Below are 17217 nucleotides of genomic sequence, written 5' to 3'. Positions count from 1 at the left end.
CCTCTGTCACAGTTCAAATGCATAGTAACAAGGAATGTTAAAAATTATGCTCAACTGAGAATTAGCTATCAAGAGTGACACTAAACGGCCTTACTTCAAACTTCTGACTAAACTTTGATTATGTACTCTTTCCACATATTAGCTGGTGGGGGGGGGGGGGGGAAGTTTGTTTAGTTTTAGATTACAGTTTCCTATCTGCCTGTTTTTCCCAAGGCAGACAACCTACTCCATGGGTGTCCAACCTTTTGGCTTGTCTGGGCCACATAGAGTGAAAAGAAATTGTCTTGGGCTGCATACAAAATAATATATAATATAATATACTTAAGGCATGTAAAAAAACAAAATAAGTTGTTTTGGTTTTGGTTTTTTTTTTGTTTTTTTTTTTTTAATCAAAATATTTTTAAAAGAGCAACAAAAACATAAAATCATTAGAATATTTGACCTTGTTTTCGGGAAACCAATGCATCGGTTCAATTTGATGGCAGAGGTTGCAGTTCTCAAGATGTTTGTCAAAGATTTTTTTGATGAAGTTTTACTCTTTCTGCACTTCATCTTTGAAAACATTCGTTCAAAAATGCGCAAGCTGCCAAAAAGTAATGATATTATTCTATGGTATAGAATTCTGGTAAAGAGAGGTGACCAAATTCTTGAGTTGAATATCTGATGGCAACTCTATACATTCCACTGGGAAATTCACATGTAAAGTCTTTATGTCAACTGAAAATGGAATTGCAAATTGCCGTCCCCAGCCATGCACACAGCACAGGAGCTTGAGATGTTCCCAGCTCCTAATGGATACGTCCCAGCATGTTACTAACCCAGCTTGGGAGATATGTCACTTTAATATCATTGGCCTGATAAGCATGATACCACAAGCCTGAGTTTGAAAAAAGGAATCATAGTGCAGGTCAACCAACACGTAGTGAAAGTATGATCCACAACTGGAATTCTAGATGTAAATTTTTGCCATAGCTCATGATAAAATGTTAAATTTTGGAAGAATTAAATGGTATTTAGCAGCAGACTACAACTGTACAACTAACCTCTTGTGATACCTCTGACAGATGTGCTATATTTTTGGAAGATACACTAGAAAAAGTAAAATACTCTACAATGTATTCTAAACAAGATAAAAACATAGGAATCCAAAGAACTGGCTAATATAGTCTTTTTAAAAATATCATGTATAAGTTATTTTCTGGTTTTGCAGCCAAAAAAGCTAAAAAATATATACAACAGTGAGTTATCAATTAATTCCTGAGCTCTGAAAGATCTTTTAAAGCTTGTGCTACATTTTCTTTAAGCCCATAATAGAAAAGTAAAAACTGAAATGGATCCTTGGCCTATGCAAAACTGTCACCATCACTGTTTCTATATAGTCAAAATAACCAATTCTCTTCCCACGCAGTTTTGATGACTTTGCTAAATCTGATTATTCCGTATGCTTCTGAGACGTGTTGAAGCTCTGTAGATAGGAGGTCACTGGTGGTGCCAACAGCCATGCCCTTTTGATGTTTATACATTCCTCACACAATACACTGAAAGCTCAAAGAACTGTTAAGTCATCTAAAATCTGAATACCGAAGAGTACTTCCACAGTTCTGATTTCTAGAACAAGATGAGCTTCCACTTATCGCACAGTAAGACAGTATTCGACTTCTTGAAAAGAATGTTCTTATTTTTTCCTCCAGAGTCAGAGCCTAGACTTGGAGTCTTAAAACAAACAAACATTTAAAAACCCACACACTTTAAGAAGATGACAAATGGAAACAGCAGAAACCCATTATGTGCAATATAACTATGATTATAAGTTATACCTACATACATATACTTGCTTAATGTAATCCAGCAGTAAACAAACAAGATCTTAAGTATACAATGCATATGTTTAAAGTTCATGTTTTTCACATCTACTCAGAGTCAGTTTATAGGATGTACTTATGGTCAAAGAAAGCAGTAGGCCAACAGAACAGTTTCTGGACAAAAAAAGCTGCTGGCATAAGGAGGCGAAAGATAGAGCCATATGACAACTGTTTATTTTCCCTTAGGATGCAGAACAAACATACTGAGTTAGCAAGCACAGTCTTTCCTCTTGAGAAAGAGTTACTGAATCACACTCCAGGAGGGAAAGAGACGATTGGTACAAAGAGAACACTATTTCATATTTGGAAGTTCTGTTGTTGCTTTTGGTTTTTGTTTTGTTAGTTTTTAAAATCTGATCTACATATTATAGAGTTGACTTCTGTTCCACACAGAACACTTTCCTGCATGCCACCACTCATCCCACAGCTTACAGCTATTCAAAGGTACAAGGCTCATATCAAAGTCTCATTAGCTACAGCCACAAGTACCTTGTAAGTCTGTATCCTCCAATATTTAATAGTGTGGCTAGGTTGCTGTGGATGAGAGATAATATGTCTGAAAAACCTCAAAAACAACAGGAAAGTGAAAAAATTTATAACAAAAGATGAGATTAGAATTAATAGATAGCAAGTACAGTCATGGGTTGCCAAACACAGGCTGCATGCTATTCACATATGCCTGTATGTGAAAGGGATTTCTAAGAGTCAATGCTTCAAATTAAACTTGAGTGCCAGATTTAGAAGAAGCAGATTTTTCTGCACAGACTTCTCTGAAAGTTCTGTTTTCCTTTTTTAAAAACCTCTTGTTAATCACTGCATTTCTGCACTTGCATATCTTACTATAAAACACAAAGTGCAGAACAAATATTTATGTCAGTTGCAAAACAGTACCAGATTTGACTTTGCTAGCTGTCAGACTTGTAATTACACTTTAAACCAGATTGACTAAATTAAAGCAGATATAATTCTGCCTTTATAATGGTACAAGCATAGTCACTGTAGAACTTGTGCCATAGGGTTATTTGTAAATGTTCCTAAAAATCACAGAGCAACAGATATCAGTAACAGAACTCCAACACCATTCCTGGCCACAGAACAGAACTAGAAAGGGCAGGAAGTTTTCAGCAGTTCTCCCAGGAAAGAAATATAGAAGGTGTAACTTCTCAGTTTACTTTCGAGCAGCTGGTACTGTTGCAACTTCCTCAGCAACAATCATTGCCGCATTTAAATCTTCTACTTCTTTCCTTGTTTTCAAAAGAACCTGCAGAAATGCATTAAAATAAACAGAACTTACTCTGAATTTTCTTGTAATACAGAAAATATACTAGATTAGTTCTTGGCTAACACAAAGCCCCTGAACAGGGTATTAAATTTTACCAGTCCTTTCCCCTCTACTAAATGAATGCAGATTGATTTTCAATACAACTTCAGGAAAGATTTAACATTCAGGAGTCCAATTATTGTTAAATATCATCCATAATTCAAAACCATTTATAAAGAGTCAAAGAGTGCTGAACAGTGCCTGTTTTTTCAGAGTCTGAAGGATGGTACACAAATACTAAAGATTCTTCATATAATTGAATTCTGTCCCTTTCTTTTGCAGTCCCTAAAGGATGTGAACAGCCATTTTACTCCTCTGACATCCCGACTCCATCAAGAAATTTGCTGTGCTGCAGCTTGCTGCTTGTCTTATACCAAGCAGTTCTGATCTCACCTCTAATAGTGTTTCAAACATCTACATGGAAACGATCAATTGTTGAATATACCTAGTTCTAATAATAGTGAAATACCACTCATAGACCACCTCTTTTACACATGTACACGCTTCCAGATAAAGGCCAGCAGTTACTCACAATATTAATTCATTCCCATTTTTAGAAACTGTTTGCAAGTTGGTTGGCTGAGGTCTTTTTTTTTTTTTTTTTTTTTAAATATTTATTTTTAATTTCGCAGTACCACAGACAGTCAACACAGGCTCATTAGGGCCTGTGTGTGCACTCATCAATCACCGCAGCGCTGGCTGTGCTCAGGCTTGTGCTCCTTCCAATGCAAGATTTCCTGAGCAAAACGAGGCACTAGCGGCAGCATTCATAAGTTTTTTTCTCCCCCACTATCTGCAGTAGACTTGGGTGAGACTCTGTTTATTGAATTGGTTACTTCATAGTAAAGCGCAGATAAGAGGTACTCCTTAGTCCCCAGACATGAACGTTTACACAGAACATCACTGTAATGCATGAAGCAAACTCTCCAGGGAGAGCTGCCCAGATCCTGGTGAGTGGGAGAGGGTCCAGTTACAGCTGTTTATTAGCACACAGATGGCAGCTCAGCTTCAGAGGTCTCCTAAGCAGTGGGGATGGGGCCATGACAGTAGCCTGGCCATGCGTGCTCGCAACCATACACTGCCACAGGGCTGTAGGCTGGGACCAGGACAGCTAACCCCAGCTGTCTGAGCAAGAAAGTTTATCAGCTTCTGCTTTTTAGTAGCCTTGCCCTTGCTGTCCCTCATAAATGAGTGTCTAGAGAAGAGCATGCTGCTGTTTAAGCTGTTATTCAGCATATCCAGCTGTTTAAACAGGCAGTCACAGACTGCACCAGGCATCATTAAATCCTGCTTTCAGACAGCTAATCAAGCCTTCAGTGAAACTTGGCAATTAAGATTTGTAATAAAGATATCTCCTTCAAGAAATCTTTGTTTAACAAAGGAGAAGCAAAACTGGAGCTGTCTGAAGGAGACATAACTGTCCCCACATTGTCAGCAAGAACCACCACCCCACAACTCTGCACATCACACTGCTTCCAGGTTGTGCAACACATAGCCCCAGATCTCCACAGCCCAGCTTTGACTGTTCCAGTAACTGGACAGAAATGCAGTACAACAAACTTCAGGAGGAGAAAAACCACACCTGTCCAAGAGCCCTTTTCTGCATCAAGGGCAGACTGCTACTCCACACTAGGCAAGAAGGGCAGCGCCTGCTCCAAGCAAGCCTGCCCTTCAGCCTGTGGAGCAGCACCAAAGACCCATCCTGTTTCTGACACAAAACCTAAAGACGTGCAAGTTATGACGTATATTTTGGAGTGCTTTTAACAAGGAACATCTGGGCTAGCAACTTCAGTTATTAGGTTAATGGACCTGGTTGTAATCTCATGCTAATGATGTGTGTATAGCTGTTTCACAGTGATATAAAACATAATTGGTAAGCTGCTTATGAAGATAGTCCAAATAAAGTTTGTTTGTTTGTTTGTTTTTAAAACCCTTAGTTCTCTAGTTAGCATGGATTTTTTAATACAAGAATCGGGTAACTTGCAGTTATACTTTAAGAATTAATACTACCATCAAAAAGACATTTGATTTTCCTGGAAAAAGACACTGGGATATAGAAAATAACAGTGGACCGACAGAATTGCAACTTGTACCAGGAAGAACCCTTAGAATACTTTTCAATGGCAGCCTATAAGAGCTGATGGGACAACCACTACAAGATTGGCTTTCTTCACAGTTGTCCTATAAACTTGGATGTTTTAGACTAAAACAAGATCCTACTATTTAACTTTGAATTATTAAGGAAACAGATATGTAATTAATTTGTTCTCCATTACAAACACATTTATGCATTTGAAAGGAATTACAAAGTAATCCACAGCATCTTTACACCATATTTGGTAGAAACAGACTGAAATGATTGAATATGATAACTGCATAATTTGCCAATAATAGCTAATGATCAGCAGATACCTGTCTGCAGTCACATTTGCAAACATTTCATCAAAATACTAATTAAAATACACCCACATACTCAGACACTGAGAATATGAACAAGATGTTACTGTTATGATCATAAAAAAAAAAAAGATATTCTGTTTCTTTAATGGACTGCTTATTCTTCCCCAGCTACTGCAAATTTTAATAGGAATTCCAGCTGCTCGAAATAATTTGGGGGTGAACCAGAGATTATACATATTTAGTCTATTCATGCACAATATAAACTTTACTTTGAGAAGTGAATTAATCCTAATGAAATACTCCAGAAGTAGTTCTGTTACAGAACCAGAAGTCTGAACACCACAGCAATGTCAGACTGTGCTTGCAAGCACGTATTCCTCAACGACTGTCACTTATCCTATAGAGCTACAACATTCCTACACATACAGACACATTCCTGTCATGTTGTGCTTTCTCCTGAAGGGAACTACACTGCGTAGAAATTAAGAAGGAACAAAGATTCTTCACTTTCAAAGTTGCTCTCCTTGCAACTGGTCCCTCAAGAACTATAAAAACAGATGTTATAAATGAAAACAAAAATGCCCTTACTGTGATCCTACCTACCATCTGTGCCAAGGGAATTCTCTGGAGCAGAGTGTCAACTAATTTCAATTTTAAACAGATTAGTGGCTTTACACAAATGGATCGATGTTCCTTTTGATCATGCAATGTAATAATGGTAATTCAGCAGACAAAACAAAATGTTTCCCTGTGAAGAGGGAGTCAATTCTCCTTAAGTAAGCAGTAATGATGGGGGAAAAAATATAAAAGTCAGGAATCTGGACATAAACCATGACTCTCCAGAATATGCAGTCAGTGCAAAGAAACTTTTCAGAAGTAACGTTAGTTCCTTGACAGGAATACGTTCCATGCAAAATCATCCTGACTCAGACAGCAATTGAGAGTATCAATTAGAGATAAGAACTATCACAGAATCACAGAATTGTAGGGGTTGGAAGGGACCTCTAGAGATCATCGAGGCCAACCCCCCTGCCAAAGCAGGTAACAGCTGTTTTCTGGTCAAATTTCCTACGACCTTAGCCAAACACACTGCCCATCACAGACAAAAGCAATGTCACATCCACTACTGTGACTTACCTTCACCATTTGAGGAAAGAAAAAACCTGGCCAAAAAGCTCCTATATTTTTCACTCTGCATTGTACAGCCTCTCAACTTCAAGAGAGCGGTCTGAGTTCTTCATCACACCATTTCTAAGGGGAAAACAGGCTGCCTTCCATTTCTATCAGAAAGTACACCGGTACATGGTGTACTTGGTTACATGATCAAAATCCCTCGCTCCTTTACTGCGCTGCCTCAGTGAAAGGCTTACAGTCACTGTCATCACCACATCCATTTTGGAGGAGCCTAAAAATGTCAATAGCATTCACAAAGCACCTACTGTCCCTCCAAGCAGGCCCTCATGCAGCCACATCCAATACCCATCACTGCTTGCAGCGCTTGCGGCCAGCAGGGAAGGCTCACTAAGGCGGAGCACAGCCGGCAGCTTGGCCACGGGTACCGCTGCAGCTCCAGGACACATCCTGGCCACGTCGGCTCTGGAAGCTACCTCCGCTCCCTGTGACAAGCCCTGACCCCCACCCACTCTTCATGTTTTGGGTGTACTAGGACAGCAGCAACACAGCAGGCCTGCTCAATGCTCTTACAACACATGGTGGCTACGTGGCCACACAGCCAAGCGGCCAAGTCCACAGCCACTGAGGAATGGACTCTGAGAAGGCAGGGTAGCTTCCTGTGCAGAGAACTGATTGAAAAAACATTCTCATGGGCACACCCAAAATAACGACAAATATCTTTTCCTGCAGTGTGTTACACGATAAGCAACAGGTACTCAGTAACTGCAGCGCAGCAGGAATACATTAATGCTGTTGTTCTAACACCAAAACTTTTGCATCTTTATTCCATAGAAGACTGAGCCCACGTACATGTATGGATTCCTACAAGGGAGGGCACACTATGCTCTATCCCTAGCCAAGCAATACAGCACAGACTAGAGGATAACATCTAAGGGTTAAAACTGGTACAAAATCAAGTAACACGGCAGGCAGCACTACGGTCCAGAAGCTACCCAAAGAGCAGCCTGCACTCAGCAGTTTGCTACAGTCCAATACAGACTACTGTTGTTTAAATTAAGAAGAATAGGATTTTATTGTTTGATCACTTATATAAAATAGAACAGGGCTTTCCAGTGTTGCAATTTGTACAGAATCACTTCTATCATTTACCTAGATACACCAGTCCATTTCTGGTTTGCTATAAAGCACAGTGCTTCATCTACCACTGAACTATGCACTCTCTACTTCTCAAGCCTTTGACCAGCAACAGGGTTTAAAATCAAGAGTCATTACTGGGCCAGTCGTTACTTGGTATCAGCACAAGATGTCACACCTAGATCAAGTTGCATTAAAAAAAAATACATTATTAGCATAGATACTCTAGAGGGGGAAAAACACAGTTGATTGCAGTAACCAACTGCCACAGGAGCATCCTCACAGCCCCTCTGCCACAGACACAGCTCTGTGTTTTGCCCAAAACACACCCCAGGAGGACACAGCCCCATGGCCATGGGACAGCGATGCTCACACTGCCTGGAGAGCAAGCAACAGCCATACACAGCCCGCAGGGAACTCTGCAGAGTGTCCAAAAGCAGCAAAAGGAGAAAGCTGGGAGAGACCAGCACAGCAAGCAGCCTGGTGTTCATCAATGCCGACTTATCTTACACTGGTTATGAGCTAAAGCAGCAACTTTCAAACTCAGAAGTTCTGGAATAAACTTGGCTCTCAGAAAAACGAGCTGCCTTCAGTGCAGCAAAGCAAGAATCAAGCTAGGTAATAAAAATAACTTTATTACACACTTGAGTAAACAAGCCAGGAAATAAAACTACTTTGATTTCATGTGGTAATAGTTCAGCAGGATGGAATACCTTTCTATTTCCAGAACAGAAATCAGAAATACAGATGCTAAAGCAGTACTGGATAAGAAATCGGTTCTGGCATATAGCTTGACACATATGTTTGGACACCTCTCTGAGGGAATTTCCTGCGTGCATTCTTGTATTCTACATACTGAAGATACAATTGCTTTCTACCTTCTCACAGACGTGACTACAGAAAACAAGGAACAGAAATCTGGCGGCCTCCGAGGACCAGCAAAAAGCACGGCAGCCTCAAGATCACTTTTCTCACGAAGTGGGAAACTTCACCCCGAGCTGACGAAGTTCAGGCAAGGAGCGAATGACACCGTGCTTTTCCCTGCCGTGGAAAACCTCCCTGCCCATCAACACTTTGTCACGGGAGCAGGGAAAAGGAAGGGGGGGGGGGGGGGGAAGGGGGAAAGGAGAAAGTCAGAGGCGCTCCCTTCCCACTGAGGTCTATTTTTACTTTTTTCCGAAGCTGAATCCTGCGTTTACCGCCGCATGACTCACTCCGGCGATTTAAAATGCTTTCAGCTCCTCCGGGCGACAACGTGGGGAGCACCGGGGGCCGCACCCCTTCCCCGGGGCCGCGAGCAGCAAGGAAAAACGCGGAGCGGAGGACTTACAGAAGAAACACAGAAATAACCGGGGAGAAGCGGCAGCTCCCACGCGCGCACCGCGGACCGGCGGGGTTCCCTCCCGGCAGACGCACCCGAGCCGGGAAGCACAATGGAGCCGGCGGCGCATGCCGGCAGCGCATCCCCGCCGCGCTCCGCACCTCACCTGCGGGGCCGGGGCCGGGCCCGGAGCGCCGCTCCGCCGCCGCTGGCAGCGCTAAGGCCAGCAGCAGCGGCAGGAGGAGCCGCGGGAGCCGGGCGCCGCTCCACGCCATCTTCCCCCTCCGCACCGCCGCCGCTCCCCGCGCCGCCAGCCCCGAGGGCGGAGGTGGGAAAAAGGAGAAAAGCGCCGCCAGGAGCAGCCGGTGCCGCGCCCGGGATGCCGCTCCTCCTCCGCGGCGGGCAGAGCAAAGGGCGCTGCCGCCCGCCCCAGGCTTTATACGGCGGTGGGAGGACCCGGGCGGCGAGGGCGCCCGGCGGCGCAAGAGGAGCCGCTCGTGGCCTCCGCGTCCGGGCGCACACCGCCGCGGGAGGGGCGGGGCCGCCAAGCTCCGCCCTCGGGCGCCGCGGGAGCGCAGCGCTGCGCGGGAACGGCGCGCCCCGGCCCGGCGTTGCGCGGGGATGGAGCGCGTCCGAAGGCGTTACAGCGGCAAAAGCCACCCGGGGCAGCGGTAACAGCACTGCGCGCCCGCTCTGCTCGAAAACGGCATCGCTGCGAACACCCCAGCGCAGGAGCGTCTGCATTTCCACATCCAAACGCCAAACAAAACCGACAAAATTAATTTTTCATTGGTACCGTCATTTTCACCCAGGAACACGGTGGGAATGAAGAAGATGCCCTGAGATACATAATTCCCGTGTTTTTCTTCCTGTTGCAACGCAAGATGTATTCAAAATAATAATAACTTAAGTGCTAATAAGTCACATATAATCCTAAAAGCAGATGGTGGCCTATTGAGATCAGTAAGAGTTTACGCCTTGGAAACATTACTGGAGGACCAAGGGCATCATCCAAACTGAAAATTCGTGCTGAAAGAAGGACTCGTGTATTTAAGATCCACCTATATAGCAGTCAAGTACACACCTCATTTTTTATCTTAAATGCTTCTATGGGCCTACCAGATGTGATTTTTGGATCCACAGAGTGAAAAATAAAGGTGAAAGAAGGGAAAACTTGACTGTGGCATCCTTTGGTTTGGAACCTCAAGCAGAAATCAGGCCTAGCATTACGTGCCCAGCTGCCTGCATGGCTAATTGGGAGAACTGCATCACGCAGTACGTGGCAGAGAGCACAGGAGAAGTTCACCCCTGGGTCCCAGCAGCTCTGAGGACAGAGAAAGCTCAGGCAGGGGAAACAGGGAAATGCTGAAAATGAAGGAACCTGTCAGTGAAGCTGCTGTTGATAATTACAGGATTAAAAACAAAAGCCCCTTTGCTTCTTGGACAATTACTCATGGCCGACTTTCTCCTGCCACCTCCTTCAGGCTCACAGAGACTCAGAAGAGAACAAACATCACCTGAGTACAGACAGTGAGCACTGCTCAGTTCACATCCCTGCATGGCTGCTTGCCCTCCAAGGAGCAGCACTGCTGCACAGCGTGAGTGCTGTGCTGGCTGCGAGTAATGCCATGACCTGAGCAGTCTGCGAGCAGTTCTTTGCTCATTTCAAGAATCAAGTTCAAATGTTAGACAAGAAACCGGGGGAAGATGGAAAGAAAATAGTTACAGCTATAGTCTTAAGGTAGAATACAGGTAAGAAACTTTTAGAAAGAGGTCCTAACAGATCAAACCTCATCTCAGGTCTGGTAACAGTTACACTTGTACTTAGAGATGTAAAGAACATGTAATTACAAGGCTGACAAATAAGAAATCATTGGGAAGGAATTAAATCACAGTAGATATGTAGAATATCATCCACCATGAAAGAAAGGACAGATTTCTTCAATAAAGCCAGAGTGGAAAAAGAAAGACTGTTGGGCATCATTTCAGAATAGCATTGAACTGAGGTCATGGCTCCCACGGACAGGAAGCAGGAAAGTTCAGCCCTCAGGATCGAGGATAAAGCCATCAGCTGAGCGTCACGTCCACGCAGTGCTCCAGGGAACTGCTCCCTGCAGCCCAACCCTGGCAGCAGCACATCTTCAGTAGACAGCAGTACACAGATCCTGGAACTACACCCTGACATGAACACCAATGGTTTGCAAAAGAGGAGGAGGTATCAGAGAAATCCCAGGAAGCATTTTGTTACCAAATGTTCACGTAGGCAGCAGTAGAAAAGAATGAAAACTATTAATGAAAGAAGGATGTAATATGCAACAATTAAAGGAAAGGAGGAAGCTGGCAAGAATACATTTCTAATGTATGACAAAAATGGGTGGAGAGAACTGCAATAGAAAAAAAATACATATACATAGCAAGTTCATGCCCAGAATTTGACTAAAGACTTCTACATTTTCTTGTTATTTTCCTTGGTCTCTTCTAAACTAATTTTATTTTAGAATTTTCTTAGAAAATTCAAGCTTTTTCCTCAGGAGAACAAAGAGCTGAAAGCAATGCATGCAAGGCAATAGATGTGGTGAAGCCATCTCCTATCCCCAGAGGCTTTGCTCTGCCCGATGGAAAGGAAAATGCTTGTGAAATGCCAGAGCTGAGTGCGGCTGGCTGCAGAATGCCCAGGAGCTCTCTCTGGCCCTGCCTCTGCAGACACAGGGTCAGACGGGCTGCTTTTGTCCAGAAATGCTAACTTCAAGGTCTGAGTTGGCAGCTGGAGGTTAGTGCTGTTACAGCATTCCCAAATCTCTGAACTAAGTAGGAACTTGTCCTCAAATTAAGAGTTTTGAAGAATAATGTAGGCAGTGTGTTCTGTACCATGCAAGTATGCTCGTTGTGCTACAGAGGTTAACTGCAGAAACAATTTGTACAAGTATTCCAAGACATAATCTTACACTGTCACCATCTGCACCTTTGACTTTTGACCTTATCAAAATTTCATAAAGAATAAAACCTTCCTTTTTCTGTGAAACAAGGCAATTTCTCCACGGGAAATGAATAGATTCAGTGAAGCAGACATGGAGGAGGGGAGAGAACTCATTCCTGTTAGCTGTGTGGCTCTGAGCATAGGAGCCCAAAGGATTTTCTTACCCTAAAACTCCAGAAACAATAAGCAAAACCAGAAAAGGGAGCGAGCAGCCACAAGCAGTGCTCCCTTCAGAAACTTACCATGAAAAGTGATTTTCTGTAAACTTACAGCCAGTTGCCAAACTACTTTTTTTTTTCTTTCTTTCTTTTTTTTTCATTGTGGTGCATTTTCACAGGACCAGCAATAACATTTAGGATTCAGATGGCAGATATTTGAGGAGAATTCTCAGGGACCTCTGAAGAAGACAACAGCTCCCTGAGTTGTTTGCAATACCCATTCCTTCAGTGCCCCTTTCCTCAGATGTCCAGATACTCCTTTCTATCCCCATCTCCTTCTCCCATCTGTTTCTAACTGCATGAAATCATCATACAGCTGGCAACTTCCATCTTGCCTAAACCACCAACGTTATGTTTCAACATATGGATAACTATTGCAACGTGGAATGGAAACAGACATAGTTCACTGCACTGCAAGCCTATCATTGCAGCCAGATGGAAGCAGGTTCCATCACAGGAAGCTGCTTTCTGAACTACAAAAGTTGTAGTTATGCTTTATAAAGATGAAATTGCAGCAAGGGAGGAAGGACCTTACTCTGCCCATGTAAATCAGCAGCAGTCAGAGCTTTGTTGCTTCAGATGTGTTCAATCAGCAGTCACCTGGGTAGTGCAGTTAACGAGTAGGAAAAGTGAAAGGCATAGTAAATCAGCGATCAAGGTGGCAAAGCCTTAGCAGTATTTACAAAGGAAGAGCAGCTCTCTTTTAATATTCACCCTTTGTTCATTACATCCATCCCATGAAATGAATGAAGTTGTCATGTGCTGCAAACTGAGCCAAAGAAGAGAAGAAAGGGAAGATGAGCTTTCCCCATCTCCAGCATTTCAGATAGAAACATCACCTTTCCCTGATGAAGTGACTGCAAGGCCTTTCTCTCCAAAGCACTTCTTCAGCCCTCCTGCACTCAGGCAAGGTTCATCTTCCACAACGACTTTTGCAGACAAGCTGTAAAACCTAACATGTAAAACAAGCCAGGCAAACCAGAGATTACTTACATCTTCTTCTAAGAGACCTTTTTCGTATCTTCCAGCTACTTTTTATTATATTCTAAGAAAAACATAAAACCACAGAATGTGTTCCTGCTGGGTTTTGCTGTCCTTGAACTCATCTAACTCTGCACGTCTAAGAGTCCAAAGCTCCTTCGTTCAAGAGCCCCACTAGCATATCTTAACAGATGCTGAAATGAGGCAGCACTGAGCTTCCTTCCCTAATATTACAATGTTACTGTTGATCATTAGGCAGTAATAAAAGGGGAAAAAAAGAAAAAAATTACAAGATTAGTCTGTGAAAAACCATGGGACAGAAGGAATTGTCAGCAATTCCTTCACTGGCAGCAATATTCCAAGAATGAGAAAGAAACATCATGCAAGTGAGGTTATTAGTTTCATGTCATAAATACTTGATAACCTGACTGTTTCTCCCTGCGTTTAGATTAGTAATTCATACCTATTTTCCCAAATAAATGATTAACCTTTTTGAATGATAAATTCAACTGATCAGTATTTTACATTAATTAAATATTTTCTGAAAATAGCAGGGATTCATTATAAAATAATACTAAAAAATAATATTCCAAAGTAAAATTTGAAAAATCTCTTTTCAGTTATAGCAAATCATGTTCTGCAGGTATATCTTACTGAAATGATTACATCTGTTCTCACTCAACCACAAGCCTATGAAATACTAGAGCTAAGCTAGAATGAAATGAACAGAAATACATGGGTGCTGTTGGTTTCTTTAACAAATACATCAAAATGAGCTTAAAGGCCTATCTGGCAATAATATAGCATTTAAACATGCATCACATTGCCTGACCCAGCATGTGCATGTGCACATATGTGCAACCTTAACGAGGGCCTCTTCAGTAGTTCAACCCTAATAAGAAATCTTCCATAGCCATTTTATTTTCAAAGAATCAGGCTAAATGTTACTGAAATTCTACTCTAGCTGTCTGAAAATAGTTTCTCTTTGGTTGCCTCTCTTTAATTTATCCTCAGCTCCAATAAGAACAGAGCTGCCACCCCAGTCTTGTTATTATGGGCGCGATCCAGCCAGTGGCCGAGAGGCCCCACACTGCTCAGAGCCGCTCATTTCAGGGGATGTCCAGCACCTTGCACTGCTGAGCACGGCGTGAATCACTCAAGCTATATTCATCATGTCTCTTCCAAGCCATCCAATCCGAAATCACTTTGTTGCTTTCGCTCATTCATGATTATAGCCATGAACAGCCCAAATGAGCAAAAGATTAATAGTGCTAGCAAACATTTCCAGGGTATAATCAGCTGTCGACCCATAATTACTCAAAAGATCGAATGAGTGGCTTTGAAATTACAAGGAGAGTTACATTCCTGCACTGAGACTGAGCAGCAAGACATGAGTGCCCATGAAAACCCATGCTACGATTTTTGTCTGCGGTCCATTCTCCGGTATTTATGACATGCTTGCTCCAGCCTCAAGGCCCCATCCTGCACTACTGAAGTCAGTGTGCACCGTAAGAGAAAAGTATCCTGCTGACCGGGCCTTAAGCCAGACCTTCTGCACTGAGGGAGGTCTTAGGCATCTGGCCTAAGGCCAGGTCTGATCCCCATTTTTTGCTTTCATTGCACTAATTTGTACATGATTTATGTAAGCACCAAAAGCTGTAAATTAAGCCCTGCAGAGTGCATCTTGTAAACCCTGCTGACCAGGGTTGATCTTGTAAAAACTTCAGTTCCATGATCCCGTAAACAGTAAAATGCTTTGCAGGACTTCAAATGAGTGGTGTTGAAATGGACAGTTAATCATAATGAGTAATTTAAAGGCTTGCATTTGTTAAAGTTTAGGGATGCAGAAAAAAATATAATTGAAAAGGAGCTGACATTCAAGAGAACGGGCTTAAAGCAAAGAAGTTTTAAACATTTACTGTGGGATGAATAGGAACTGGTGGAAAAATGCACTTATGAAATTGCCTGAAACTGGGAGTCTATGTGAGCATTTATGTCTCTGTCAACAAACCATCGTAATGTAAAAAATGTTCCTCTGAAATAAGTCTGTGGTATTAAACAGACTGAAGAGCATCCCATGTGTTCAGCCAGTAGGGGAGGGCAGGTCACTATGTGTTTTCCAAGAGTTACCCTAAAGCTCTCTTTTCTTTTGAGATTTCAGAAGCCTGGTCCAGTCTCCTAGAGTGGCAATTTGGGAAAACCGCTGGAGCAGGGAAGCTTCTCCCACAAGTATTCCCCTAAGGGTAGACATCAGATTTCATATTCTCTGTTACCGGAATGGGTTTTGGTCTGATTTTCTTTTCCTGACCCTGCCCTCTGCGAGTTTTATGGCTGTTCTGCCTGTCCACAGTGATCTCATTCTCTCCAGCTGTCTTATTTAAGGTAAATAGAAACTGCTGTCTGACAAAACCTAGTTTTGACAGGTAGGTCTTTCTGAGTAGTATTAATAAGTAATTAAAGTTAATTTAAACAAAATTGGCATCAATTTAGCCTTATTTCCTACTTCCTGTGTGACCTAAATGAGGAATCCCAGATGGCCCCAGAACAACTCCTGGCAGAATTTCTGCAGAGATGAATTTGAGAAAGACAGGAGATGGGCTGGCAATGATTTTGCTCTGCTAGAGTGCCTTTGCAGAAAGCCTTCAGCCTTCCAGCCTTCAGCAGGCATTGTGTGACAGGCTGACCACAGGAAAGGTGAGGAAAAGCTGAGAGCCACAGGTCTTACTTATTTTAGTGCCTCTCTGGTTGGTCAAAATACCATATGTCTTTGCAGCACACCTCACTCTTTTGCCTTTTGACAAGAAAACTTTTTATGGGGCAAGAGAGTTGGCAGCCAACAAAAACACATTGTGGAAAAAAATATATATATATTTACATGAATGGTTAAATACTGCTACTAGGAAAGTTGGAGACCCTGACACAAGAAAGCAGGCAAGAAGATTTCATGACTGCAGCAGTAGGAGAATATGCTTTTCTGCTTAGAAACATTTAGGAGCTAAATTCTACGTTTGTGGATTTTTTTTTTCCCTGTCATCTTCTCCATCTTTCATTACATATGCACATAGTTTTATAGTTTTATTTGGTAAAAGGAATTTGAAGAGAAGGTGTGTTCAGGTAAGTAGTAGAAAAATATTTCTGCAGACTAGGGTTTGCACAAATACTAGTGTACATAAGCACTGAGCTCCACTTCAGAGCAAACCTGAGATAGGCATAGATTCAAGCCTTTAATTATTAAATGAACAGGAGTGGCTGAAATAATGATTTAGGTTCCAGGTGGTGTACTGTGAACACACAAAAGTACAGATACCTTTTTTTGGAACTGGCAGCTTGTCTGGGAGGCACACTGTGAGCAGAAGCATGGTTCTGGTGGATGCAATCTGCTCTGCATTCAAGGCAAACAATTCATAGTTCAGTGTTCACCTGTCCCCTGTTCAAGGAATGACAGGAATAAATGGAGAAGTTCCAATGGAGCCTCAAGAGGGCTCTTTTCAAAACTTACAATTTTAATTATATTTTAGTGTATCATTCAGCAGGTGCCAGAATAATAGCCACTTTGAATCTTTGAAATAATTTCTCAGCCTTCAATTTGTGCTGCTTTCATTTGGATGCTCAGAAAGATGATAACTCTGATGATTTGTCAGGTTGGCTAAACCTGACATTGGCAGTACATTCTGCTTCTTTAATCTGGGCTGTAGGAGGGTATTTTCAGAGATGATCTGGCTGCTTCTCTTGCAGATAATCCCAGGCCTGTAATGTACAAGGCAACCTATAGATTGATTCTACATTAGGGAATGTGATGGAATGAAATTCCTTTCTATTTAAAGAAAGCTAAACAGCAACTCCCTCTAGAATGGAAGAGCACCATGATC

The 17217-nt window shown here is 42.4% G+C and overlaps 1 protein-coding gene across 1 annotated transcript in view; it reads right to left on the bottom strand.

Moving 5' to 3' along the window:
* PLOD2 (procollagen-lysine,2-oxoglutarate 5-dioxygenase 2) overlaps window positions 1-9882 on the bottom strand; it is a 47599-nt gene extending 37717 nt beyond the window's left edge. The window contains 1 exon segment of the mRNA XM_042878450.1: window positions 9339-9882. Within this exon segment, the coding sequence (XP_042734384.1) occupies window positions 9339-9882 (544 nt within the window).
* Between the last annotated feature and the right edge of the window lie 7335 nt (window positions 9883-17217).

This window comes from Lagopus leucura, unplaced genomic scaffold (genome assembly GCF_019238085.1).
Source record: "Lagopus leucura isolate 7727_CA_CO unplaced genomic scaffold, USGS_WTPT01 Super-Scaffold_100021, whole genome shotgun sequence".
NCBI lineage: Eukaryota > Metazoa > Chordata > Aves > Galliformes > Phasianidae > Lagopus > Lagopus leucura.
Note: the sequence above shows the minus strand (reverse complement) of the source record. Positions and strands in the feature narration are given on the sequence as shown.